Source organism: Oryx dammah, unplaced genomic scaffold (genome assembly GCF_014754425.2).
Source record: "Oryx dammah isolate SB20612 unplaced genomic scaffold, SCBI_Odam_1.1 HiC_scaffold_17, whole genome shotgun sequence".
In the NCBI taxonomy this organism is placed as follows: domain Eukaryota; kingdom Metazoa; phylum Chordata; class Mammalia; order Artiodactyla; family Bovidae; genus Oryx; species Oryx dammah.
The window spans coordinates 41328179-41354809 of NW_024070201.1; the positions used below are offsets into that span (position 1 = coordinate 41328179).

At 42.5% G+C, this 26631-nt stretch overlaps 3 protein-coding genes across 6 annotated transcripts in view; all 3 read left to right on the forward strand.

Moving 5' to 3' along the window:
* The window catches only part of IRAG1 (inositol 1,4,5-triphosphate receptor associated 1), a 116596-nt gene extending 110457 nt beyond the window's left edge, over window positions 1-6139 (forward strand). For all 4 annotated transcript variants that reach the window (XM_040258381.1, XM_040258383.1, XM_040258379.1 and 1 more), the window contains one exon: window positions 1572-6139. In XM_040258381.1, the coding sequence (XP_040114315.1) occupies window positions 1572-1815 (244 nt within the window). In that variant the 3' untranslated portion in view covers window positions 1816-6139. The remainder of the gene's footprint in view (window positions 1-1571) is intronic.
* A 4043-nt stretch (window positions 6140-10182) lies between these two features.
* On the forward strand, window positions 10183-25040 carry LYVE1 (lymphatic vessel endothelial hyaluronan receptor 1). The gene is made up of 6 exons (XM_040258386.1): window positions 10183-10462; window positions 14081-14252; window positions 14359-14498; window positions 20527-20832; window positions 23000-23078; window positions 23622-25040. Exons 1-6 carry the CDS (start codon window positions 10378-10380, stop codon window positions 23806-23808), a joined length of 969 nt encoding a protein of 322 aa, XP_040114320.1. The 5' UTR covers window positions 10183-10377; the 3' UTR covers window positions 23809-25040.
* LOC120876463 (transcription factor BTF3-like) lies at window positions 21925-22786 on the forward strand. The gene has a single exon (XM_040258387.1). It carries the CDS (start codon window positions 22042-22044, stop codon window positions 22528-22530), a length of 489 nt encoding a protein of 162 aa, XP_040114321.1. The 5' UTR covers window positions 21925-22041; the 3' UTR covers window positions 22531-22786.
* Window positions 25041-26631: the final 1591 nt, after the last annotated feature.

Genomic DNA, 26631 nt, shown 5'->3' on the forward strand with positions numbered 1-26631 from the left:
CTTAACTGCTTCTGAAACAATTATCAGTGGTTTCCCATGTGGAAAAGAAATCAACCAATGCTTTAACATCCAAGGCAGGTACTCTGAGCATCTGATCCCTTTGTACAGAGGGTATTTGTTTAATCTTTCTACCCATTGTAAGACATCTACAACTGTCTACTTCTCAGCAAGTGGCCTGCATATTTCAGGGTCTACGTGGGCCTCAGGATCTGGAGAAGGCCCTCCTGTCACTTCTCACCTCCTCCATTTGGTGATGTTCAGTATTCTCAGTTTTAGATCAATCGATCGATCAATCTGGGATTATAAACAGGAAGAAAATCCAGCTTAATGAATGTGTCCAGGGCTTCTCCAGAGAGCTTTAAGAATGGACTCTTCCAAGTGGACCATCTGACCAAATGTCTTTTCAGTTCAATCATTCAGTCGTGTTCGACTCTTTCCAACCCAATGGACTGTAGCCTACCAGGCTCCTCCATCCATGGAATTTTCCAGGCAAGAGTACTGGAGTGGGTTGCCATTTCCTTCTCCAGGGGATCGTCCCAACTCAGGGATTGAACCCGGGTCTCCCACATTGCAGGCAGATGCTTTACCAACTGAGCCACCAGGGAAGCCCAGGGTGCAGGGTTGGGGGACACAGGCAAGAAGCAGAGGTGAGGGGATGAATGGCAAGGAGAGAAGAGAGAAAAGTGTGGAGAGACCAGAGAAAGTGCAGGAAGAGAGATTTGGGAAGGAAGATTTATTTTAAATTTATATATATATATATTTTTAATTGAAGGATAATTGCTTTATAGAATTTTGTTGTTTTCTGTCAAACCTCAACATGAATCAGCCATAGGTATACATATATCCTCTCCCATCTCCCCATCCCACCCCTCTAGGTTGATACAGAGTCCCCATTTGAGTCTCCTGCGCCATACAGCAAATTCTGTTGGCTCTCTATTTTACTGGGAAGGAGGATTACTAGGACTGAGAAAATACTTGAATAAGTCACCCTGAGGTTGCCGGAGGCTAGGAGTTCTCTGGAAGCCCCTGGGATGGTTTGAAGTGAGCTCTTGAGGTTCCTGGTTCCGTGTTGTTTATTATTCAACGTCAGGAGTCTTCTAGGAGTTCATCACAGTCCTTCCACTCTGGACATGGTCATACGTGGATCTGAGCACAACAAATTATGCCTCTGAACATGGAGGCAGGGGACAGATTGTGACACCAAGTACAGAAAAGATGCTGGGTCCGCCTGGATGCATGGGAGTCTGGGTCAGCCAACCTGGATCTCGGGCCTTGGGGGAGTTCAGATGTCAATGACCATCTCATGAATAGAGGAGGGCATGTGGACTGTTAGCTTCAGAATCACCTGGGGAAATGTTTTAAATGGCAGACTCTTAGACCATAACTTTGAAGATTCTTAGTCTGTAGTCCTGGGGTATTTTGAATAATTACTGCTAAGCAATTCTGCACAGCTAAGTTTGAAAACCACGGCTCAAGACAACCTGGAAAGTATTCCAGATAGAAGTATGGGTCGGGGCATCTTATCTGTGTCCAATATACTAAACCCGCCACCTGTTTTTTTCATTTGACAGCAAACTTGAAGAACTGGTTCATTTCTTACAAGTCATGTATCCCAAACTGTGTCAGCATTGGCAAGTCATCTGGATGATGGCCGCGGCGATGCTGGTCTTGACTGTCGTGCTGGGGCTCTACGGTTCCCACAACTCTTGCGTAGAGCAGGCCGATGGGTCCCTTGGGAAATCCACGTGCTCGGCAGCCCAGCGGGACTCCTGGTGGAGCTCAGGACTCCAGCATGAGCAGCCTACAGAGCAGTAGAAAACCCAACACTCAGGCCGTGCCCTGCTCCAGCACACAGCCTGTCGCCCTGTCCTCAAGCGTTGACGCGTCAGGCCTGGGCATGGGCGTGCCACTGCCGCCGTCAGGGGAGCAAGCAGGGGTCCCTTCACACTCGGCACCCCTGCGGGAGCTATTCACACACAATAGCTGATGTTCCTGGAGGATCAACAAAAAAGCATCAGTGGACAAAGAAGTAGCCATCACCAGGGGACTTGAAGAGAAGGGAATGTGGCCGCACCAGTTCAGATGGCTGGGGAGAAACAAAATACCTTCCTCACAGGCAAACATGAACAGCCCACTCTCCTTGGTTTTCCTCTCTACAATTGATCAGAAATCAGGAACGATTGTGCCTAAGGGTAACTCTGCCCTGAGGATCAGGCCTGGAATTTGGAATAGCAACATGAGTATCTTCCCATTTCACATCTCATTCTTACTGACTCTCCTTCAGCCTCGCCTCCTCCTCATTGCAATCACAGTTGCTCTTTACAGAAGATGGAAAGGTTTCTCAGAAAAATATTTAGGCTGATTTTAGCTCAGTGCTTGAAATGAAATGGGAAGATGTAAATTAATACATATGCCTCTGTACACATACAACACACACAGAGAGACACACACACACAGAGAGACACACACACAAACACACACACACAAAGCACACACATGCATGAAGCCAACTGTCCTCCAACTGTGTGCTCTGGGTGTGTGTTGGGCATAAAGCCAACCCACAGATTTTCACGTGTGGGGCAGTCACCAGGCACTTACCTGTTCAGTGAGCTCTCCACATGGATTTACGATGTTTGAGAAACACTGAAAACTCATGACTTGCGTGGTGAACTTGCTGGTCTCCATTTCCAGTGTTAATTCTAAGCTGCTATACAGCATGGTGGGGGCTTCCCAGGTGACTCGGTGGTAAAGAATCCGCCTGCCGATGCAGGAGACACAGGTTCGATTCCTGGGTTGGGAAGACCCCCTGGAGGAGGAAATGGCAACCCACTCCAGTATTCTTGCCTGGAAAATCCCATGGACAGAGGAGCCTGCAGGCTATACCCCATGGGGTCACAGAGAGTCAGACACAGCTGAGCGCACGTGCATGCTTACGGCATGGTCTACCCCCACTTTGCTCTCTCTGGGAAAGGAGGAAACAGGGTGTGCTTCAACTTCGCTGTGCCCACGTGCAAGTGTGCATCTCCGCCACAAGGCTCCAGTTTCGGTGGGATTCCCAACGCAAGGGTAGGTCTTGGAGCTTTCCCATTATTTAGCAGAAAACAGCAAATCCCACCTGCAGCTTGACTTCTTGCTCCCCCTGGATAGCCACTGCCTGCCTTCTTGCCGCATCAGATCTGGGGAGTGCTGGTTTCTGTGTGGCTTTTATGGTGGTGTCTTTGCTTTTGTTTTGCTGTTGTCACTTGTTTTTGTTGCTGACCCTATGTAGAACTTACTATGAGCCAAACACTAGTATTATATAAGGATTCATTTACTGCGTCCTCAAGAAAAAGAAAAAAGCTATGACTCTGCCCATTTTCACATAAGGAAACTGAAGCACAAAAACACAAGTAACTTGCCAAGGATACCCATGGGGTTGGAAGTTAAACCCAGCCAGGCTGGTCCCAGAGGCTATGCTTGTAACCCTGCACTAAATTGCCTTTTCCAAAGGTCTTCTATCTAGACATGTTCTGTTTCAGCCCCACACCCCCAGGTAGCCCTTCAGCCACTCCAAGTCATTTCTGGTTCCCAAACCAGACTGCTTTCTCACGCTAGTTTTTCTTCTGCCGCAATCCTCTTTCCTTCCCGTCACTCTTCAGGACCAAGTGCAAAAATCACCCGCTCCATGCAGCTTTAGTGGCCTCCCTCCAACTCCACACCAGACCACATTAATAGGTCATACCCTTCTCTGTACTTTCCAGCACTTTTAAAACATTTTCATTACTACTACTAATGAACATTACTACCGTGTATCATAATATTAATAACTTATTTATGTGTCTGTCTGTCCAAGCGTTTTTCCTCAAAGACAAGAACCATGTCTTACCCATTCTCTGGGTAAGTGCCTAGCATGGTGGCTGATGCTTGGGAGGGTGTCATTTAATGTTGGTCAGAAGAATGAGTGAGTGTGCAAGGTGGTGGAGAGCAGTCTGGGAACAGCTGACGTTTTGCATACTTCCCAGCACCAGCATCCTCACCACCACCATCTCAAATGGTGAATGAGAGAAATCACATCTTTATTAGCCTCAACTTATTCTAGTATTTTTTCAATCTACTCTGTGACCTAACAACATCATTTCCAAACTAAAGGGTTGGGCTTGAAGCAATCACTTCTTCCAGAAAGACCGACCTAGATCAGGACCCCCAGTAAAACAGCTTGGTTTTTTTTTTTTTTGGAGCGGGGAAGGGAGCACCCTTTTCAGTGGCAAGAAAACCCCTGCGAGAGAAGTCCAAGCCAGGGTTGACCAAGGATGTGCCATTAAGGTAAAGAGGCGCAGATCAAGGCAGATGGACATTGGATTCATGGATGGGTGGTCTGCCCTACCTCTTCAAGGGGGAACAGACAAATGAAGGAGCTTTAGGCCCTCAGAGTAAAAGGCAGGGTGTAAACAGAGCTCTGGAGAGTGTGGCTGTGCCGCAGGACTCTGGGCTGACCAGTCTCAGCCTGCCTTGAAGAAGGACTGGGTCGAGCTGACCCATTGCCCTCTTGGCCACAGGGTTCCCACCTTTGTTTCCAGTTGAGACAAAGGCCAGGAGAGGAGCTGCAGTGAGCTCTTGAGCCTCCAGCTGCTTCATAGAAAGGCCTGCAAGAATGCTTCCAGATCAGGCCCTCAGCCAGACGACTTAATGAGTAAGGGAGGTCAAGGACAAGAAGTGACCAGAAGGAGCAAACGAGTAATCACATTACCAAGGGCATTCCTGAAGCAGGACTCCTCGGTATTTCTTAAAAGCGAAGATGGACCTAATACAGTTGGAACTGTTCGCGAAGCAGCAGTGAGATGGAGAGAAACAGGCCCTGCATGTCCAACAGTGAGTGACACTGATCAGAAATAAACGTTCCCTTCCTTCACCGCGCCTCTGAGGTCTGACATTTCTGCTTGGCCCTAGGACTCTGTTGTTGGTGCCGCGATATCCCCTCCTAAAGGACCTTCCCTTTCTGTGTCACTCCCGCGTACAGCCTGGCGGAGTAAGAGGAGAGGGAGATGCGGGGTTTATGTATCACTGGCTGGCAGTTCCTAATGTTGTTAAACCTCACACAGGTGTGCTAGCATTGAACTATAGAGTGTCACGTACCCGAGTTTGAAAATAAAAGCACATTTCCAAACCTTTGGCAGCAGCCGAATGCCTCTTCATTTTGTGGAGCTGAGTCAGAACCTTGCCCAATCCTGAACTAGAATCTACCTTGGGTGACAGTGCCTCCCAGGTCCCCAGTCCTTGGGTCACCAGATCCCTTCCAGGGGCTCAATCAATTCCTCTGCTTCTCATCCTCATTCCTGACCCTAGTTTCCCATATCTTCCTGGTCTATGTGTTGGTTTTTTTGATACATTTTTCTGTGATAGAGACTGCTACATTTTCACCAATCTGATTTCTACGGTTAGACAATCTTTTTTTGTCTTTTCTTGCAGCGAGGGGCAGGCCAATGTGAACCTTCCAGATCCAGTTTCCTAAACAGACTCTCCTGCCTAGTACCATGCATTCCCTGCAGTCCCCTTTCTGCCTGCCAGATTCAGGGCATTCAGTTTAGAACCTGAGGTCCAAGAAGTTGCTAGCCCCACTAAGTAGAAGCTGAGTCTTCTTATGGGCGATCACAGAATTCAACTGACATAAGCAAGAAATAAGAGTTTAGCATACTAAGCCACAGAAATTCAGGAATGTTTATTATAGCAGTTAGCCTACCCTGACTAACACATACAGAAGCAGAAATAGGGAACTTTAAGAACAAATTTTCAAAATAGGAGACACTGACTTAGCAGTCAAGTGGCAGGAAACCAGGACACTGATATCAGGGACTGGAAATATGGTGACCTGTGCTGTGAATAGAACAAAAATAATAGGTAGTCTTACCCATGATAACTTAAAAGACAGTCCATAGGCAAGCTATAGCTCTAGGAGAAGCGGCTGAAAAGAATCAGTATTGAAGTACGTGAACCCTTTTTGGCTAACTTGAGAGAGATTGCAAGAAAAAGAAGTACTTGGGAAAGAAGTGGATAAATTGAAACAGAAAGGGAAAAGGATACAGAGTTCCTAGACTGAAGAGTTAGAAACCCTGACTGCTTCTAAAACCCAATTAGACTGAAAAGAGCTTTGAGTGAAAAAGAACAAGTAGAACCTTTTAGTTGAATCCAGATCAGACCAGCCCTATGGTAAAGGTCAGAGCCAGGATATGGTCCTTCCATCTGTGGTTTCAAATGAACTTCAATAGCCACCACTAAATTAGAGAGGGGCATGGGGCTGAGATTAAAAAAAAAAAAAACATCTTGAGAACTGTGACTGGGAAAGGATTTGGGGTATGATTACTGGCATGTGAAATCAAATGGAAGCAAATAGACCAGAATCCTAAGTTTGGGAAGGAGTAGTATTTACAAAGAGATACAAGCCACGACTAAAAACTCCTTCAATTGTTAAGTTAGAAAACAACTTTTGGCATCCTAAGCTTACATCAGCAGAAAGCAGACTGTACAAGCTGTGCTACCCACAAGAAGCCTTGGAGGAATTTGCAACTCCCACTGCAAATGTGGCCAAGGAAGTTTCTATCCAATGAAGAGCTACAGAGAACAGTGGATATGGGACACGGGCCTTTCTCCTAGGAAGCAGAATCAGGATCTAAATGAAGGTAGGGAACTACGGTTGACAGAATGTCTAAAGTACCTCCCCTACGCCTCACTCCCTGGAACTTTTGAATGTGAGACATCACTCCTGTTATTTTGCATAGTGCAGTTGACCTGAATAGGGAGATCCTTTCCTAATTCTCTTTTCCTTTCCTGTCTCCCTTCCTTCTTCCTCTTTGTAATACTTTATCAGGTGCTTGAAGGCTAACTCTCTTTCAGGTGTGATGCTAGCTTTAAGGATAATGATGAAGAGGACACAATTCCTGTTTTCCTGTCTCCCTGGCTCCATGGTGATAGAGTCATTTGGTTTCTGAGGTCCCTGTAGCCTAGGTCTTGTGCTCACCCAAGTAATGAGGTCTAAACTACAGCTATTTAAGGTATATTAAGGTAAGTCCCCTGGTCTCTGGGCTTCTCAGGTGGCACTAGTGGTAAAGAATCCACCAGCCAATGCAGGAGATGCAAGAGATATTGGTTGGATCCCTGGGTCAGGAAGATGCCCTGGAGGAGGCATGGCAACCCACCCCAATATTCTTGCCTGGAAAATTCCATGGACAGAAGAACCTGGCAGGCTACAGTCCATGGGGCTGCAAAGAGTCCAACATGACTAGATGAGCACAAACAAAGCCTATTTACGTAGAAGTGCTCTATGCCTGTGCAGAGCAGATTCTCCTTTCATATTGGTATCTTCCACACCAATATCTAACTTCATGACCAATACCATTTGTAGAGGAAAGAACTAGTTACTCATGGCAGTTCAGTTCAGTTCAGTTCAGTTCAGTTACTCAGTCGTGTCCGACTGTTTGTGATCCCATGAATCACAGCATGCCAGGCCTCCCTGTCCATCACCAACTCCCAGTGTTCACTCCAACTCATGTCCATCAAGTCGGTGATGCCATCCAGCCATCTCATCCTCCATCGTCCCCTGCTCCTCCTGTCCCCAATCCCTCCCATCATCAGGTTCAGCTCTTCGCATGAGGTGGCCAAAGTATTGGAGTTTCAGCGTCAACATCAGTCCTTCCAAAGAACACCCAGGGCTGATCTCCTTTAGGATGGACTGGTTGGATCTCCTTGCAGTCCAAGGGACTCTCAAGAGTCTTCTCCAACACCACAGTTCAAAAGCATCAATTCTTCGATGCTCAGCTTTCTTCACAGTCCAACTCTCATATCCATACATGACCACTGGAAAAACCATAGCCTTGACTAGATGGACTTTTGCTGGCAAAGTAATATCTCTGCTTTTCAATATACTCTCTAGGTTGGTCATAACTTTCCTTCCAAGGAGTAAGTGTTTTTTAATTTCATGGCTGCAGTCACCATCTGCAGTGATTTTGGAGCCCCCAATAAATAAAGTCTGACACTGTTTCCACTGTTTCCCCATCTATTTCCCATGAAGTGATGGGACCAGATGCCATGATCTTCATTTTCTGAATGTTGAGCTTTAAGCCAGCTTTTTCACTCTGCTCTTTCACTTTCATCAAGAGGCTCTTTAGCTCCTCTTCACTTTCTGCCATAAAAGTGGTGTCATCTGCATGTCTGAGGTTATTGATATTTCTCCCGGCAGTCTTGATTCCAGCTTGTGCTTCATCCTGTGCAGCATTTTTAACAATGTACTCTGCATAGAAGTTAAATAAGCAGGGTGACAATATACAGCCTTGATGTACTCCTTTCCTATTTGGAACCAGTCTGTTGTCCCATGTCCAGTTCTAACTGTTGCTTCCTGACCTGCATACAGATTTCTCAAGAGGCAGGTTAGGTGGTCTGGTATTCCCATCTCTTTCAGAATTTTCCACAGTTTCTTGTGATCCACACAGTCAAAGGCTTTGGCATAGTCAATAAAGCAGAAATAGATGTTATTCTGGAACTCTCTTGCTTTTTCGGTGATCCAGGGGATGTTGGCAATTTGATCTCTAGTTCCTCTGCCTTTTCTAAAACCAGCTTGAACATCTGGAAGTTCAGAGTTCTAAGCACCTGAATGCAGAGTTCCAAAGAACAGCAAGGAGAGATAAGAAAGTCTTCCTCAGTGATCAGTGCAAAGAAATAGAGAAAAACAACAGAATGGGAAAGACTAGAGATCTCTTAAAGAAAATTAGAGATACCAAGGGAACATTTCATGCAAAGATGGGCTCGATAAAGGACAGAAATGGTATGGACCTAACAGAAGCAGAAGATATTAAGAAGAGGTGGCAAGAATACACAGAAGAACTGTACAAAAAAGAGCTTCACAACCCAGATAATCATGATGGTGTGATCACTCACCTAGAGCCAGACATCCTGGAATGTGAAGTCAAGTGGGCCTTAGAAAGCATCACTATGAACAAACCTAGTGGAGGTGATGGAATTCCAGTTGAGCTGTTTCAAATCCTGGAAGATGATGCTGTGAAAGTGCTGCACTCAATATGTCAGCAAATTTGGAAAACTCAGCAGTGGCCACAGGACTGGAAAAGGTCAGTTTTCATTCCAATCCCAAAGAGAGGCAATGCCAAAGAATGCTCAAACTACTGCACAATTGCACTCATCTCACACGCTAGTAAAGTAATGCTCAAAATTCTCCAAGCCAGGCTTCAGCAGTTACCCATATACTACTCCTCTCTCTCTCTCTTTTTTTTTTTTTTGCCACACTCGAGTCACATGGGGTCTTAGTTCCCCAACCAAAGATCCAACCCTCATCCCCTGCATTGGAAGCGTGGTATCTTAAACACTGCAACCACCAGGGACGTCCCTGTACACTGTTCCTGAAAATGACATTCCTTTTGGAGAAAACTAATAACCTTTTGCTCAAGGCATTACTCTCAAGCCAGAATCGCATAATTACCATGGAAGACAAACCACTGAAACTCTAGCTGGGAAAAGAGAGCATTCAGACTGCTCGTACATGTGCAGAAAAATCTCACACTCATCGAACAAAAAAGGGGAAGTCTGAGTTGAATTTTCACCTACCAGAATACGAGAAGTTGTTAAAGAGAAAGTTATATAAAGGACCTCTGTGGTGATTACTATTGTAAAGTATTACTGATTTTATAAATTGCCACCCTAGTCATGTTTTGTATGAATCTTCAATGTGTCTGATTTATTTGAAGCAGGAATCACCTATGGTGGGGTAAACATTTCAAATGATAAAGAAATCTCAAAAGGGAGCATGAGGATTCTGTCCTTGGTATTTAAATAATCATTTGTCTTCATGAGTCTTAGCCTCATTTCCCTACAGATCACAAGGATATGCAGTTGGGGGATTAAAAAAAAAAAAAACCCACTGATCATAGGAGGAAAAGAAGCATAATCCATGTTTTGTCCCCTTTAGAGACAGTGACATTCCTACACGGATATAAATGAGCAGCTACACAGACAGTAACATGAACCAGGTAGGAACTGAGCTGGTGGGGGACATGGGTGGTGGCAGGGGATATGAGAATTGGGGAAACCTCCAGCAGTTCACCCTGTGCTATCTGCCTTCCTCATTTGTGTGTTTTCTGAGTCAGCATTAGCTAAATTTTCCAGAAAGCCTTCCACAAAGTACAGCCTGGGCTTTCAAGGACGTCACTCATTTCCCCCTAGTGACCTTGACAAGTCAGAAGCTTGAAAGCAGGGAAATCCGGATGTCTCGGTTATGAAGCAGAGCAGTGGGGGCCCCACATATTTCCAGAAGTCTCCATCCACTGGTGATTATCGTCTGCCTTTGATACTACCAGTGCTCATCTGACCTACTTCTCTGGCTCTGAAGGTGCTGGCACAATGGCCAAGTTCTTCAGTCTGGGGTTGCTTCTTGCCTCCATCTGGACCACAAGGCTCCTGGTCCAAGGCTCTCTCCGCTCAGAAGGTAGGTTTCTTACTAGATGTCCAGCCTGAGGCACAGCAAGATGCTGCATATTGTCCAAAGTCTACTAAGTTCTTGATTGAATTTCTGGGGTGGGGGTGGCCCTCAGTGTCAATGGAAGATCTCATTGGTAGGATTGTCCTGGCAGAAATGTTTTCACCATATTGTCAGCTTCACCAAAATGATTCTCACTTACCTTTATGTTATCTTGACTTTTATTTTTGGCTATGGGATATTTTTAATGAAAATATTTTGACACAATGAAGAGATATCACTTGATTTTAAAAGTGCTTCATTTAAGGAGCAAAGAATGATTGTGAAAAACTTTAAGCAATCATGAAGCCTGGGAAATGGTTAACTTTCACAGAATATTGGCCTGTTTTATGTCTTTGGAAGTGTCAGTGTGATTGTTTTAATTTTAGTTTTACTACACTATCATGGGATGCATACATTTTTAATATGCAGTAAACACCAAATTAACAACAATAACAAAAAAAACCTGAAAAAAAATACAAGTTTGAAAATTAGCTATCAGCTCCCTACCAAAGGAATGACTTAAATGATTTCTGGGCTTTTGAGATGCCTAACTGGTAACTTCACTCTGCACTGTAGGCAAAAAAATAAAAATAAAAATTTGACCACAAATCACTCATTACAGCTCTGGGCAAATGAAAATACGAGCACTTTAACAGGAAAATTATGTGTTCCTCTGTTGGGAGATGTTCTAAAGTATAAAATATGTTGGGAACAGACCCCCAGACTTGATTTAGATATTGTTGCATTCCATTTCATAAAGGTTAGAGTTACAGAATTGATTTTTTTTTTCAAATGCCAGAATATGTTACTTTCAAATAAGTTGAAAGTAACAAACTTATTTGACATCCCCCTGGGGAGATTCTTCACTTTTCCCCAAAATACTGTCATTAATACTCAAACTATTATGGAAATTGTCCTTTGACCCTGATTCATCACACTCTTCGGACCATCCTCAATAATGGCAAAATTTTCCTAAGGAAATTAAAATTTTGTAAACAACTGAAAGTTATCCAGAGCCATGATTAGGGAAGAGGTGCTTGATGAAGGTAAGTGGATGGGAGTGGGCACTAGTATTTTTGAGGGCCTATTTTTATATATTGTGTATACAGTATGTAAAATATATATAAAAGAAATGTATGCATATATATTTCTTAAGAATACATTTTATAGATGAAGGAACTGGCTCAGTGAGGCCAAGCAACTTGCCTAATGTCATAAAATCAGTAAATAATAAAGCTTGGGTCTGAATTCAGCTCTGTCTGATTCCTAGGTATATACTCTTTCTATGATACTTGCAATTTTCTAAGAAAACTTAAGGAAGGGGTTACTGGAGGATCCCTTAGTTTCCAGCTCCCTGTTTTTGTCCTTACATAGGAAAGCATAAAATCTATGAATATTTGTCAACTGCCCACTTATGCACCCAGCCTCCACTAGGTACAAGTTATATATTTAAAAATTCTGACAAATATTCTATAAAGATATAACCACCCCTCTTTCACAGCTGAGAACACTTCCCCAAGGTTACACAGCCAATTAGCAAGAGAAGAAATGGTCAAAGCTAGGTCTATTGTCGTTACTCATAACAATAATATTTAGAGTAAAAATGATGTGTGATGAGAGAGCATCAAGACCACTTTACAGTGTAATTAGTACCTTCTCTATAAGTATTCCCAAAGACGCTGCTATAAGCAAGCTCATGAGTTAAATGAGCCAAATTCCAGGACAAATGGTGTGTTGCAAGAGTTGAGTTCTAGCTCTGTGTGTGTGTATCTTCTCCCCATTGCACAGTGAGAAGCAGAACAGTGTCCTAGTTAAGAACTGAGATTTTCGAATCAATCATGGTTGGATTTGTGCCTCCAAACTTCCACCTAAATGCTCTGTAGCCTTGGGTTGAGAAAGTTGCTTATCTCCCTGAAATTCAATTTTCTGTCAGAAGAGTCAGGGTTTGGCACAGAGTGTCATATACAGATGATAGAAGTTGGAATTAACATTGGCATTAGTATTAATATCAATGCTGGTGTAGGTATTAGCATTAGTGAACACAGTCATAAGAAGCTGTTCTGTCACAAACACTCATAATGGGTGCTGGCTCTCTAGTCTCTCTTTTGGCAAGAGCAGAGTCTGGAAGCAAATAAGACTATCCACAAATGCCATACGTCATATTAATTTTCTTTCCCCCAGTCCTCTGCTTCACAGCAAGGTTGCCTGGAGTACTTAGAAATGCTCTCTGCATGTTTGCAAGAAGAAACTTCCTTTAAACACCAACTTGGACAGTGGTCAAACATTTGACTAGGCATCCAACGCACAGATCTGTGTTTAAGTAATTACTCAGGAAATGCCCTTTCATGAACTTTCGAGGGTGAAGCCCAGTAGGAATGAAGTACCTGAATGCAATGCAACTTTGCAACTTCATACAGGTCTATAAATCCCAGAATCCGGAGAAAAGGGATGAACAGAACTCTCGATTCATTAGATTTTGAGTAAGATATTATTCACATCTTAACTGTTCAACTGCCTCAGCTTCCCCAGGGAGATCAATCATTAGCAAACTAAAACTAAAGTGCTTTGAAGATGACATAATGAAACTATGTTATTATTTATTGAGCACCTACTATGTGACAGGCACTGTGCTAAGCACTTTTATTTGAGTTAACTCATTTAACTTTCACCACCCTATGCTGCGGGCTTCTCTTGTAGCTCAGTTGGTAAAGAATCTGCCTGTAATCCAGGAGACCCAGGTTTGATTCCTGGGCTGGGAAGATCCCCTGCAGAAGGAAATGGCAACCCACTGCAGCATTCTTGCCTGGAGAATCCCATGGACAGAGGAGCCTAGTGGGCTACAGTCAATGGAGTCACAAGAGTCGGACACAACTTAGTGACTAAACCACCACCACCTTGTACAGTAGATACTGTTGTTCTTTCAGTTTTCTAAATATGGAAACTGAGGCTCAAACACATGAAGTAACCAGCCTAAATTCACAGAGCTGACAAGCAATCTATGCTAGATTCCAGGTCTGACTCTAAAACTCCATTTCCTTTATTTAGTTTCTCTGCCATGCAAGCTTTACTACCTGACTCCTTCAGGAACTTCTGCGTAAGCCTGCCCCCCAATGGTCAGAGATGACCTGGGACTGAGAAAGATCACATTCTATTATAACAAGTACAACATTTTTCAGCCCATCTCAGAAATAGTGCTGTCTCCAACCCACACTAGTTGGGAGTACTGCTATCGTGTTTACGCAGAGCCCTGGATTTCATCTTTCTCAGAGTCTCAGACCCCTCATTTTATAGACTCCAAAGAGGTTTGCAGCAGCTGCATCCCCAAGACTTGCCTTTGCCCAGGAACTAGGAGCCAAAGTCTCCATGTAATGAACAAGGCACCTGAACTCAGTGAGGGGGGATGGACTTGGACCGGTGAGAGGTACAGCATGGATCCAGGCTAGCACCTACCTGCCTTATCTGTGTCCTGTTATTTCTGAACTCCAGTCCCAGCTGCCGTGTTGACAGTGAGGCTCTACTCAGAAGGAGAGTCCGAGGGCTGAGACAGGACACAGCACACTGAGGGGCTTTGTGATTCCTTTGCAGAACTTTCCATCTCAGGACCATGCAGAATCATGGGGGTCACCCTAGTAACCAAAAAGACACAGCCGCTTCTGAATTTCACAGAAGCCCAGGAGGCCTGTAGGCTTGTGGGACTCACTTTGGCCAGCCAAGACCAGGTTGAAGAAGCGCGGAAATTTGGCTTTGAGACTTGCAGGTGAGAAACACACTCACAATCACTGTGGGAGCTTTGTTGGCTCTGTGTTCTTGTTCAGCAACAAGAGATCTATGTATCTGTTCAATTCATGCATATTCTGTTACAGCTATGGATGGGTTAAAAATCAGTTCGTGGTCATCCCTCGAATTATCTCCAACCCCAAGTGTGGGAAGAGTGGGGTAGGCGTCGTGATTTGGAGAAGTTCACTCGGCAGTAGGCACAGGGCCTACTGTCACAACTCATCTGGTGAGTTAGATACGCGGTCTCTCCACGTGGTGTGTTTTGTCTGGATTTCAATAACTCTATAACCAGGACTTCTCTGGTGGCTCAGAGGTAAAGAATCTGCCTGCAAAGCAGGAGATGCAGGTTTGATCCCAAGGTCGGGAAGATCCCCTGGCAAAGGAAACGGCAACTCACTCCAGTATTTTTTCCTGGGAAATCCCATGGACAGAGGAGCCTGGCAGGCTTCAGTCCATGGAGTCACAAGAGTTGGACATGATAGCAACTAACCCACCACCACCATGACCAGTCTGAGAAGAGTAAGCCTGAGCAGCAGCAGAAGCAGTCTCGGTGATGCCCATTGAATCCTCCCAAGACTGCCTCTTTGACAAGGCTAGAGGTGGCAGTGTCCCCCTCAGAAGAAAAATTTAGGGGAAATATGACAGATTGGCAATATAGGGAGAGGGTACCCCTAGAGGCTCCATCCCCTCCTCGCATCCCACAAGACAAACAGGAAGAAGGGAAGGAAACACCCAATGGACAAAGCAATATACTAATTTATCTCACTAAACCTTGACAATGTCCATAGGAGGTATGCTTTATCATCCCTATTTTGCAAATGAAAAAGCTTAGGTTAGAGGACGTAAGTACATGGTCTAAGATTTCCTTACTATGAAGACTCACACACAGATCTCCTTCGTTTATCTCACATTCCTTTACAGGAGTGGAAGTTCAAATGCTACATTAGATGTTTTTAAGAACAAGACCCGATTTTCATTTTATGAAGGAAGGAATTGAAACTAGAAAATAGAACTGATTTGCTCACGGTCATCCCTTTAACCTTGCTGGAAACCCTTGGCTGCCTTAGCCCAAGTGCTTTACCTAAGTAACTTCTGAGAAAGCTTTTGACTAAACACTTGTTCTCCACTTATCATAAGAACCTCTGTCTCGTTTATTACTTTTCACACATACTCATAAATCTGACCTTCTAAAGGTCAGTGGCTCAGTGGTCATTCTCTAAGATCCAGGAGGTAAAATTGCACCAGCAATGTTCTGTTGCCCAAAGGCAGCAATTAGATCCAAGCGATTCTATGAACTATGGGGCCTTGGCCTCAAAAAGTCTTGAGATTTTTCACTTCCCTTACTTCGCAGATGAAATGACTATTGCTCAGAATGGAGGTTTGCCTTGTTCAAAGTCTTACAGTGAGCTTCCAGCTATGTAAAGACTAGAACATAAGCTTTTTACCAACTTTTTCCACGATCCTCCTCTCCCCACCTCATCCACCTATCACTTTTGGCTGGGGAATTGGTGGTTTGTTTGCCTGCTTATATGACAGCCCGTGCACGTCTGTCAGAGGGCCTGGCCTTTCAAATGCCCGCCCTTCCTGCCAGCTGTCAGTGTGATAAACAAACACCCAGTCCTCTGGACTAAACGAAAAGAAGTCCAGGGAGATGACTCAGGTTTGCGTGTTTCCTCATGGTTTCATTTAACTTATACTTCCATTCTCTATGCTTTCTATATACTTAGAGTTAAGTATAGGGGCTTGATTAGACACACAGTTACTAGTTTGGGCAAAAATACTTGATAGGTCAGATATTGTGTACTTTAGATCATATCCCGACAAAAGGCACTAAATGTCAGTACATCCCACTATTAACATGCTGACTTTGATCATCTGAATAAGATGGTGACTGCTGGACCTCCCTAATGAACTCAGATTTGTTTTCCCTTTGGCAATGAAGAGGGAACCTCTAGTGTGATATTTTGGCACCATGCATACCCCCAATCATATTTTACCTAATAGTTCAAGCAGACATTGATGATCCTTGCTGGAATCAGTTACATGCAGGGCTACAAAATGTGAATTTTCTAAATACGTTCTTCCTTCTACATCTATTAGCTAGCATTCTTTGATAAAGAAGAATCTCTCTCTTTCACACACACACATATCTTCTCCCTCCCCCAATGCTATAATTCATATAGTACTAATACTATAATCACATGGATGCATAGCATTTTACTTAGTCTGTGTGTTCAATATGTTGTCATCAATTTTACAATTATTATCACTTTATTCTTTTTGATGCTCAAATTGTTCCACATTTGGCAAGTGGAAACCCCTGCTAGTTGACTTTTGTGTCCTTCATCCCATTAGTATTTGAGCAAGTCATTGCATTCTGTCATAATAACATGTCACAGGCTCACTTTGTACTTCCTTTATCCTAGACATGGAATCAGCCATTTATAGCTATTTCTCCAAGAGAACTTTTTAATAGGGAAGGTTAATTAGAAACCAAAATCTGCATGCAAGTTGTTCTAATTAATACTCTCATTTTCATTACTTCTCAGCCCTTTTTAGTGGGCAACTAGGAATATATATGTGCATATGTATATACACTGGCATCTTTTTTCTCTTACATGGAAAATTATTATTTTCAATAAATAATATTAATATATTTTTTATCCTATAATATTTTCAAAATTATAAAAACAACATTATTAAGATAATAAACCTACTGAATGGAATTTGCAGTTCATTTGCATTTTTTAGTCCTCAGAAGGTATCTCTCTGAGAATGTACTGTCAGAGAATTATATATAAAAAATAAATTTAAAATAAATAAATAAATAAATAAAAATTAAAATCTGAAATAACAACAACAAAAAAAGTGACTTGAGAAAATTTGCTACCCTTTTAAAATAAATTAGTTTCACTTGCTTCTATTTGCCATCTTTGTGAGAATCAGAGTTATCCTAGCCCTCATCTTACCACTGACCTGGATTTATCTTATGCTTCTTTGTTTTTGTAGCTTTCTTTTTTATTGCTATCTTACAGGCTCTGAGGATCAGAGTAACCTGAAACCTGACTCCGGACGTTATCTTCTTACTGCTGTCTTTGTGAGCTTTGGGGATCAGACCAAAGTGCTTTTAATGCTTGGCATGCACCATGGGTTTCACGCTGTTCCCTCTGCCACAATGCTTATCCTCTCATCACCTAACTGACTTGTATTCTTTATTCAAGTCTGAATAAAGACTTCCTTCTTCAGGAATTCTTTCTGTACCCCTGATTCCTAATCTTTCCTCTTGTACGCCAACCACACTGTGTTTAATAGTCTATCAAAGGATTTGGCATATTCTAGAGAAATTATATTTACTGTTTGGAGGGAAAAAGACCCAGGTCCTATCACTTCTGTGTGAGACACACTGTGCCCTCAACTGGTAAGGAATCGGATTGCTGCTGCTCCCTCACATGGCAGCCTTTGCCTAACCTTAATGAGCAGGGAGTCAAAGGAAACCAATTCTTATAGATCTTACAGATCAGGTCATAGATTATGCTAGACACTTACAGTGTCACTACTCCTCGGTGAAATCACACAAGGGTACCACTACTACTTTCCAGGAAAAGTAACTTAAGTGTGCTCTGCTGTGTCAACAGTCACTAAGGGGCAGAGCTAGGATTTAAATCTTGGACCTTGGGTGACTTCGTCGTCACCTTTCCTGGTGATTACCACGTGACAGTAACATTTCAGGCCCAGGGTGGGTCCTTCAAATGAACATGTCTTCGAAGTTCCCCAAATGATTCTAACCTGCAGTCAGAGTTGAGAACCGTCTCTCTCACCGAGATCTCTAAGATGTAAGTTCTAGAATTCCAGATACTCTGGATTCTCCTATTTCTGTGCAATTGCAATAACCTCTTTGTTGGCTCCTGAAAATTAAGTAACAATGACTGTGTTTACTCTCTCATCTCTATTTCATCCTCCACACACATCCTCCTCTGCTCCAGAGCTTTGGGTCGGCTTTTCACCTGAGAATCTAACATGAACTATGAAGACTTTTTTTACATAAAACTGGGTGTAGATGAGCACTTCTATCTATCAGTTTTGGAAAATTTGCTGACTCCAGTTGAAAATTTCTTCTCCTACAGAACAAATTCCAAATTCTTTACCATGGCAGTTTTAACTCTTAATACTCTCCCACCTATCTTGCCAGTCTCATCTCCTCCTTGCAGTCTTTCATGCTGCCAACATAGACACACCCTGCACGCCAGCCACACTGTGTGCCCTGTCATTTTCTGACATGCCTACACTTTCAAATTTCTGGAATCTTGGGTCACGCTATTTTGACTGACTGGGATATCCTCTTCCATATTAGAGGAGCTGGAGCTCTATCCCAGCCTTACTGGCCTTCTTATCATCAAACATGCCGAGATTCTTCACTTTCTGGCTCTTGAACTTCCTGTTCTCTTTACTTGGAATGCTGTTGCCTGAGATCTTCAATGACTCACTACTTTTAACATTCAGGTTCCAGCTTAAGTATCACCTCCCCAAGGAGACTTACTCTTATCACCTTATCCAAAATATCTGTTCCCATTCCTGCCTCTTCTAGTTTGATCCTGTTTAATTATCCTCTCAACAATTATCATCTTCTGAAATTTCTAGCTTATTTTGTGTTTTTTTTATTATCTATATCCTTCTTTCCAGTAACATATAAGCCCCTTATGAACAAGCACTTTGTCTTAATTTGCACTATGTCCCTAGTGCCTAGCACAGAGTTGGAGCTCATTAAATATTTGTTGAATGAGCATATTAACCCTCCACACGCTGTTCATACCATCTCATCTGTGAGTACCCAGTTATCTCCCCCTACTCTCATCAAAATACTTCTCCAGGAAACAGGAATCCCCCCTTATTTGATTCTATATTTTCAGTTCCAAGCACAGTATATCGTGTTCAGTATGCTTCCCCCCTGATATTTAAAAATGTTCATTTTTTGAAGGAAGAACTTAGCACGTGCTCAAGAATAGAAAATGTAGCTTAAAGTCCAGGGCAGCATTACTGGTATAGTGGTGAGCAGAGCTGCCTTCCCAAGTCCAGGGCAGAGGTCAAGGATGATGCCTATTTGAATAAGAAGTCTTTTCAAAGTAAAAAGAATAGTATAAAACACTGACTGAATGCATGTGGGGTCAAAATGTTTTATCACATTCACCACAGACTTGGCTGGTAAATTTTACTTAATTTAAAAAAATAGTAGAATAACTTTTCCTTTATGGCTAAAATTCCAGCCGATGCTACCCACTCTCACAAATAACTAGGGATTTAAAAGAGATACAAATGCATGTTGGAATATATTGCATGGCTCTAACACTTACAAGGTGTTCAATTTCTCTGAATTTCAGTTTCTCCTGTACAAATGAGGGTTTTATAAAATTGTAAATGAAGTACCATGGTTGACTCAAGAGTAAGATATTCATCAAATGCTAGTTTGCTCTCTACCACATTCAACAGATTGGAGAGAAAACCAACATCCCTCCTCTGTCCCCCACCTCCTTTAAAAACATTTTTTTTTCAATGACCACAACCAATCTGGTTTTAGTGGATCTTTGTCCTGAAGTGGTGTCAGGTATGTATGTTTGGCCTCCCAATCTACTCCTTTCTTCATTTCACATTTCCTTCCTTCCTTTAATCATCAAATGTTGAGCATGTACTACGTGCCAGGCATAGTGCCCAGGCCATGATGACCAAGACAGACAGGAGTCCTGTTCCAGGGAGCTCATGGTCCAGTGGGGAGCAGTGTAGTGAGAATCATGACAGAGGAAATACCAGGAGGTACAAGACTGCAAGTCAAGGGATCCAGACTGGCCTTCAAGTCTGTCTAAGAAAAGAGAGTCAGTTTGAGACCTGAAGGACAAGAAAAGCTTAATAAAAAGTGGCTTCTTACAGGTGAAGAAAGCATCCTGGTCAAACACTTGAATGTGAGAGAAAGCACATCAAAGAACTGAAGGAACTCCATTATGGCAAGGGGAATAAGAGAAAGACTGATCAAGTGAGGTAGGCCATGTCAGCAGGCTCCAGGTCATGAAGGACTTCATAGGCCGAGCAGTATAGTGAGGGAAGGATTCCAAAGAAGAAAGTGATATGATTAGATTCACATTTTTGTAAGACCATTCCAGTTACAGTATAAAGAGAAGGGAGGAAAGTAAGATTAGATGCAGACAGACCACTTAGGAGGCTATTTCAATACATACTTCTTATTTTACTTTTCCCTCCCTGGACAGATACTTGGATTAACTCATGCTTTCCAGAAATTATCACCACCGATGATCCCTTATTCAACACTGAAACTGCAACATACACAACAAAAATGACGGTCAGTGACAGTACACACTCAGCATTGTCTACTGATGGTCCTGACTATGTTACAACGACTGTGGCTCCCCCTCTGGCTTCCACTTCTACTCCACGGAAAAGAAAGTTAATTTGCATAACAGAAGTTTTTATGGAAACTAGCACCATAACTACAGAAAGAGAATCAGATATTCAAAATAGACCAGCCTTCAAGAATGAAGCTGTTGGGTTTGGAGGTAAAAACTTTCTGTCTGTATTGTGCGTGTGTGTGTGTGTGTCTGTGTGTGTCTGTGTGTGCACACATATAACAGACAATACATAGAAACTAGCCTGTATCCAGATTAGGCACTCAGGACCTGACAAATATTAATGCAAATAAAATCTTGATACAAATTCAAATTTCATATACTCATAGAACTTGAGGTCTCTAGAGAACTTTAATGATTAAACTAAAAATCATGAGTCTAAAGGGAATCCCTGGTGACTCAGCAATAGAGAATCTACCTGCATTGCAGGAGATGCAAATTTGATTCCTGGGTCAGGAAGATCCCATGGTGAAAGAAATGGTAACCCACTTCAGTATTCTTGCCTGGAAAATTCTATGGATAGAGGAGCCTGAGGGGCTAAAGTCCATGGGGTCGCAAAGAGTCGAACACAACTTAGTGAAACCACCACCACCATGAGTCTAAAATAGATTTACTTTTCAGTAGCTTGGAATAAAATTCTAGTGACAACAGCAAAACACTTTTCTAAGAAGTATATATGTCCCCTAAGTTTTCATGGGATTGTATTGTATGAGATATCCAGATATCAATGATTTTGAGAAAAACAAATGGACTCCAAATATGAAGAAGTTTTGGGGGGACCTTAACCAATTATTTTTCTTCTTATACATGTACAAGAATGATATGTAATAAAAATCTACATTTAAAAAAATAAAATAAGATAGCTTCACTTTTAAAATATAAAGACTTTTCAGAATAAATTACTATCTATTCATATGCAGAAGTTTTAAAAATATATCCAGACACCTTAAATGCCTATGACCAGTAAGTTGGTTTTCCTATTTAAAAGGAAGGGTCTTGCACTTAATTTGCTCCAAACTTAGCATCTTCAAGGCCACAGACAGGGATCGGACTCTGTCATATTGCAACTGAGTGGACAGTGTGAGAGAGACAAGACCAAGGATTCTATAGGCAAGAAAGAAAGAAGTGCGTGTGGGTCTAACACCCTAAGTGGCCCCTGTGTGGTCACGGAGGAGGCTCGTCCCCTGCTCTGTCTGCGGTCTCCATCATGTGTAAGGACGAGTCGTAAGAAGACCAGCCCAGCCCTCTAGCTGCCATCTTGCGTCCCCGCGTGTGTGCGCCTAACCTCAGCTGGTCTGCCCGAGACCACCTGAGCGCCAACCCTAGTCCCCCGCGCGGCCCCATTTCCGCTCCAACAAGATGAAAGAAACTATCATGAGCCAGGAGAAACTCGCCAAACTGCAGGCACAAGTGCGCATTGGTGGGAAAGGAACTGCTCGCAGAAAGAAGAAGGTGGTTCATAGAACAGCCACAGCAGATGACAAAAAACTTCAGTTCTCTTTAAAGAAGTTAGGGGTAAACAATATCTCTGGTATTGAAGAGGTGAATATGTTCACAAATCAAGGAACAGTGATCCACTTTAACAACCCTAAAGTTCAGGCATCTCTGGCAGCAAACACTTTCACCATTACTGGCCACGCTGAGACAAAGCAACTGACAGAAATGCTCCCCAGCATCTTAAACCAGCTTGGTGCCGACAGTCTCACCAGTTTAAGGAGACTGGCTGAAGCTCTGCCCAAACAATCTGTGGATGGAAAAGCACCACTTGCCACTGGAGAGGAGGATGATGATGAAGTTCCAGATCTTGTGGAGAATTTTGATGAGGCTTCCAAGAATGAAGCAAACTGAATTGAGTTAACTTCTGAAGAAGGTAAATCTTGAAGAAGTTACTGGGAGCTGCTATTTTATATTATGACTGCTTTTTAAAATTTTGTTTATGGATCTGGTAAAATCTAGATCTCTAATATTTTTAAGCCTAAGCCCCTGGACACTGCAGCTCTTTTCAGTTTTTGCTTATATACAATTCATTCTTTGCAGCTAATGAAGCTGAAGAAGCCTAAGAATAAAGTTTGAGACAAAGATAAATAAAATTCTTTGCCTAGTATATGGTTTTATTTTTTATTTCATTGATACCAATTTGTACACAGAAGGCAAAATTGTTTATAGAAAGCTAATCATGGCACGTACTATGACTGATAATCATGAATGGAATCTGATTAAAGATTTAAAATGACAGTTAAAAAAAAAAAAAAAAAAGAAGACCAGCCCACAGCAATGACTGTGTGAAGATTGACAAGCCCTGTCTCTGTCTCCCCAGGTGTTCCCACAGCCCTGCTGGTGCTCGCGCTCCTCTTCTTTGCTGCCGCAGCTGGCCTTGCAGTTTGCTACGTCAAAAGGTGGGGTTGTTGGCGCATGGTCAGTCTCATCATTTTTGTCGCATCTTTATCTTGTGTTTTTATCCAAAGTCGCTATTAGAATTTCCCTTTTCCAAATGGAGATGGCAGTCCTCATACACTGAACATGTTCCCCCTCACCTCACTTGTCCTCCCTACCACCCAAACTTCCCTACTATTTCAGCACATGCATGTTATCCGGCTTGAAGATATAGCTCAACAGGTGTCCCTTTGAATATCAAGAAATGAAAAGACTAGCATCTAGGAGGAAATGGATATGCTTTATTTGATTTTCAATTCTTTGCTTTTGATGAGAGGGTATTAAGACCAGGCTAAAGTTTGGCTTGTGAACCTACCATCCCATCTAAATGAATCCATTCAGGTTAGGATAGGTGAAGGTATTTGAGCATGCATGCATGTGCTAGCATCTCTCTGAAATAAAGGAACCCAGTGTACTATGCCAGTGTAGGTCTTTACAAAGTGTTATCTGTTGTTCTATGTGTTATATAGAAGTCTCTCATTTTAATTTTGTGTTTATGCCTACAGGTATGTGAAAGCATTCCCTTTTACAAATAAGAACCAGCAGAAGGAAATGATAGAAACTAAAGTAGTAAAAGAGGAGAAGGCCGATGATAGCAACCCTAATGAGGAATCAAAGAAAATGAATAAAAAACCAGAGGAGCCCAAGAGTCCACCCAAAACCACAGTGCGATGCTTGGAAGCTGAAGTTTAGATGAGCAAGAAATGAGAGGACACACCTCAGGCTTATTTCCTTCCTGATACACATCCTGGTCCCAGATGGGGAGCCTAAAAGGACCAGAGAACCAAGCAAGCAAGTTTACCCTTGGTTCCTGACTAGAGTCAACTCAGGACTACCTTTCAACTCTGGAGTACACCAAAGGAAATTCTCTTTTTCTTACTGCAGTCCTTTCTGGATCCTACCCTCCTACCTCCAAAGCTTCCTACAACCTTTCTAGCCTGGTTATGTCCTAATAATATCCCAGTGAGAGAAAGGAGCTTGTGTAAAACACCAGGACCTAAACAGCTAAGCAGAACATGTTTGTCAAGTGGCCTTTATGCTGCCTGAGAATAGGTGAGTTGAGAGTCAAGAAACCATTGACATCAAGGCTTTGTCTATTGATTGACTCTACAGCCCAGATTCTTTCTTCAGCTCTGGAAAGGAAACACTTTTACCATCTGGCATGTTCTTCTTAGCCAGGTCAGAGTGAAAGAAGGAAGAAAAGTTTAGCAACTAAAAGACACAGATTCCCATGATGTGAGACCTAACCTCTGTAAAGCCAAAATAAATAGAGAAAAAGAATGAGACTGGGGATGTTGGGAGCATTTGTCAGTAGGGACTATAAATACAGACAGAGCAAATGTTCATCTCTGAATAATTTGAATTGAAATCACTTATCAGAAGCTACACACACTTACTTTTCTCTCTCGAGCTGCTGCTAGTTTCTCTAGAAGTATATACTGTTACAAGAACCTGCCCCCCCCAAAAAAACTCTTACAAATTTCTATTTTAATCCAAATTACAGAAATTATTGGTGAATAAAATTACTGTGTTAAAAAGCAGTAAAGTTTAATAAACATTTGCTGAATGCATACTCTATGTCAGGTGCTATGCAAGTTCTTACAATCCATAATTGAATATTATTCACCAAAATTTTCATATAGTAGAATATATGAAGATAATTTTTTCACTGTTAATATCCCAGCTTGTCTACTGCCAAAACCCAATTATTTTTTTTGGATACTAACCTACTCATTATTTTCTCATTAATATGGCAACCATTAAGCCTTAATTTATTATTAACATACCTGAAAAATACATCATTACCTCTATACACTTTTTAGCTGTCACTACCAAATGTATTGCTAGCTCTCCTTCTTCCAGCAAAAGAATCCTGGGAGGTGCAGAAATAATTGTGCTGAAAAAATAAAATCATTTATAAAGTTTCTTTGCTCTCTTATTTACAGAGGCCTTATACCTTCCATGCAATGATGTAACCTGTTGTTTGCAAAAGTAAACAACTTTGGTTGTTGAAATATATCTGCAAAGCCAATAGAACCTACATCACCATGTGGGACTTTACTTGCTTCCAATGGACTTAAGTAGGTCAATTATACACACATAAATTAGTCCTTTACTTAGTATTCAGGTCCTACATTCCAATGTTTCAGAGTTCACAGGAAACTGGGGATTCAGGACCTCTCATTTGTCCTGTGTTTCTAAATTTCTCTCTCTCTCTCTCTCTACAGTCTTTCTCTCTTAGACTGCTAATATCTTCTTCCCCTCATCAGTAACCCCACAATTCCATGATCCTTTCAGCTCAGAGATCATAACCTGTTGGCGTAGTCTTTTATGGTTGGCCCACAGAGTATTCTCTTAAAATTAGGTTGAGTTGCCAAGAATTAAACATCAAGAGATTTCATGCTTATACTTCTGTTCCCTTGAAAGCTGGCAAGATCCGGAACTACAGAATGCTTACTGCCTCATAGTTTCCATAGTTGCTGATCCTGAGCTGTGGCTGCCCACTTAAGTGGACAATGCTCTCTGCCCTCACCGCAGTCCTCACCATTCCTGACTGCAACCTTGCACCAAAGTAAAGGTGCCATTTCCTATGAATCTTATAGTACTCTTGCCTTTTGACAAGATGGCTGGCTAGTTTCTTTGACAACATGCTGGCTGGCCCTGAGGTCTACGAATTTAAAAGCCTGGTTTGTCAGTCCTTAAGCTTAATCATGGAGAAGGACATGGCAACCCACTCCAGTATTCCTGCCTGGGAAATCCCTTGGACAGAGGAACCTGACAGGCTGTAGTCCATAGGGTCATGAAGAGTCGGACATGACTTAGTGAATAAACAACAACAACGACAAAGCTTAATCAGCCTCAACCAGTTCACAAGAAGTGAAGAAGAAAAGGGGAGAAAAGCCTCAGTGGGGGTCTTCCATCTGTGGGGTTTAGCTGGAAAATAATCAGCTCTTCTACACTAGGTCTTCCATCCATGAGTACCTACCACACTTGTTGCTTTAGTTGCTAAGTCGTGTCCAACTCTTTGCAATCTCATGGACTATAGCCCACCAAGCTCCTCTATCCATGGGATTTCCCAGGCAACAATACTAGAGTGGGTTGCCATTTCCTTCTCCAGGGAATCTGCTCAACCCAGGGATCAAAACTTCTTGACCCAGGGACCCGCATCTCCTGCTTGGCAGGTAGATTCTTTACCACTGAGCCACCAGGGCCCATCTACCATACAGGATCTTGTATTAATTTAGACAAGACTATGCCCTACTCAGGAGGAGGGAGGAGGAGAGACTAAAACTCTACCCAGTCACATATAACTGCTAGTCCAAATGTCAACTGCAAAAATACTGATGAAAATGTGTAACTTCCATCATTATGGAAGAAAGGAAATAAGAAAAGAAAGAAGGGAGGGAGGGAGGGAGGAAACTATCATTTATTGAGCACCTACTAAGTGACAGTCATTTTCTTATGTTGTTCTATTTAATTGCCACATCTTCCCTGAGAAGGATTTTTACTGTCATT

Coding starts and splice junctions, on each gene's coding strand:
- LYVE1 (XM_040258386.1), top strand. CDS start 10,378: ATGGCCAAGTTCTTCAGTCTGGGGTTGCTTCTTGCCTCCATCTGGACC. Junction 10,463..14,080: donor AGGCTCTCTCCGCTCAGAAG/GTAGGTTTCTTA, acceptor ATTCCTTTGCAG/AACTTTCCATCTCAGGACCA. Junction 14,499..20,526: donor CTACTGTCACAACTCATCTG/GTGAGTTAGATA, acceptor CTCCCTGGACAG/ATACTTGGATTAACTCATGC.
- LOC120876463 (XM_040258387.1), top strand. CDS start 22,042: ATGAAAGAAACTATCATGAGCCAGGAGAAACTCGCCAAACTGCAGGCA.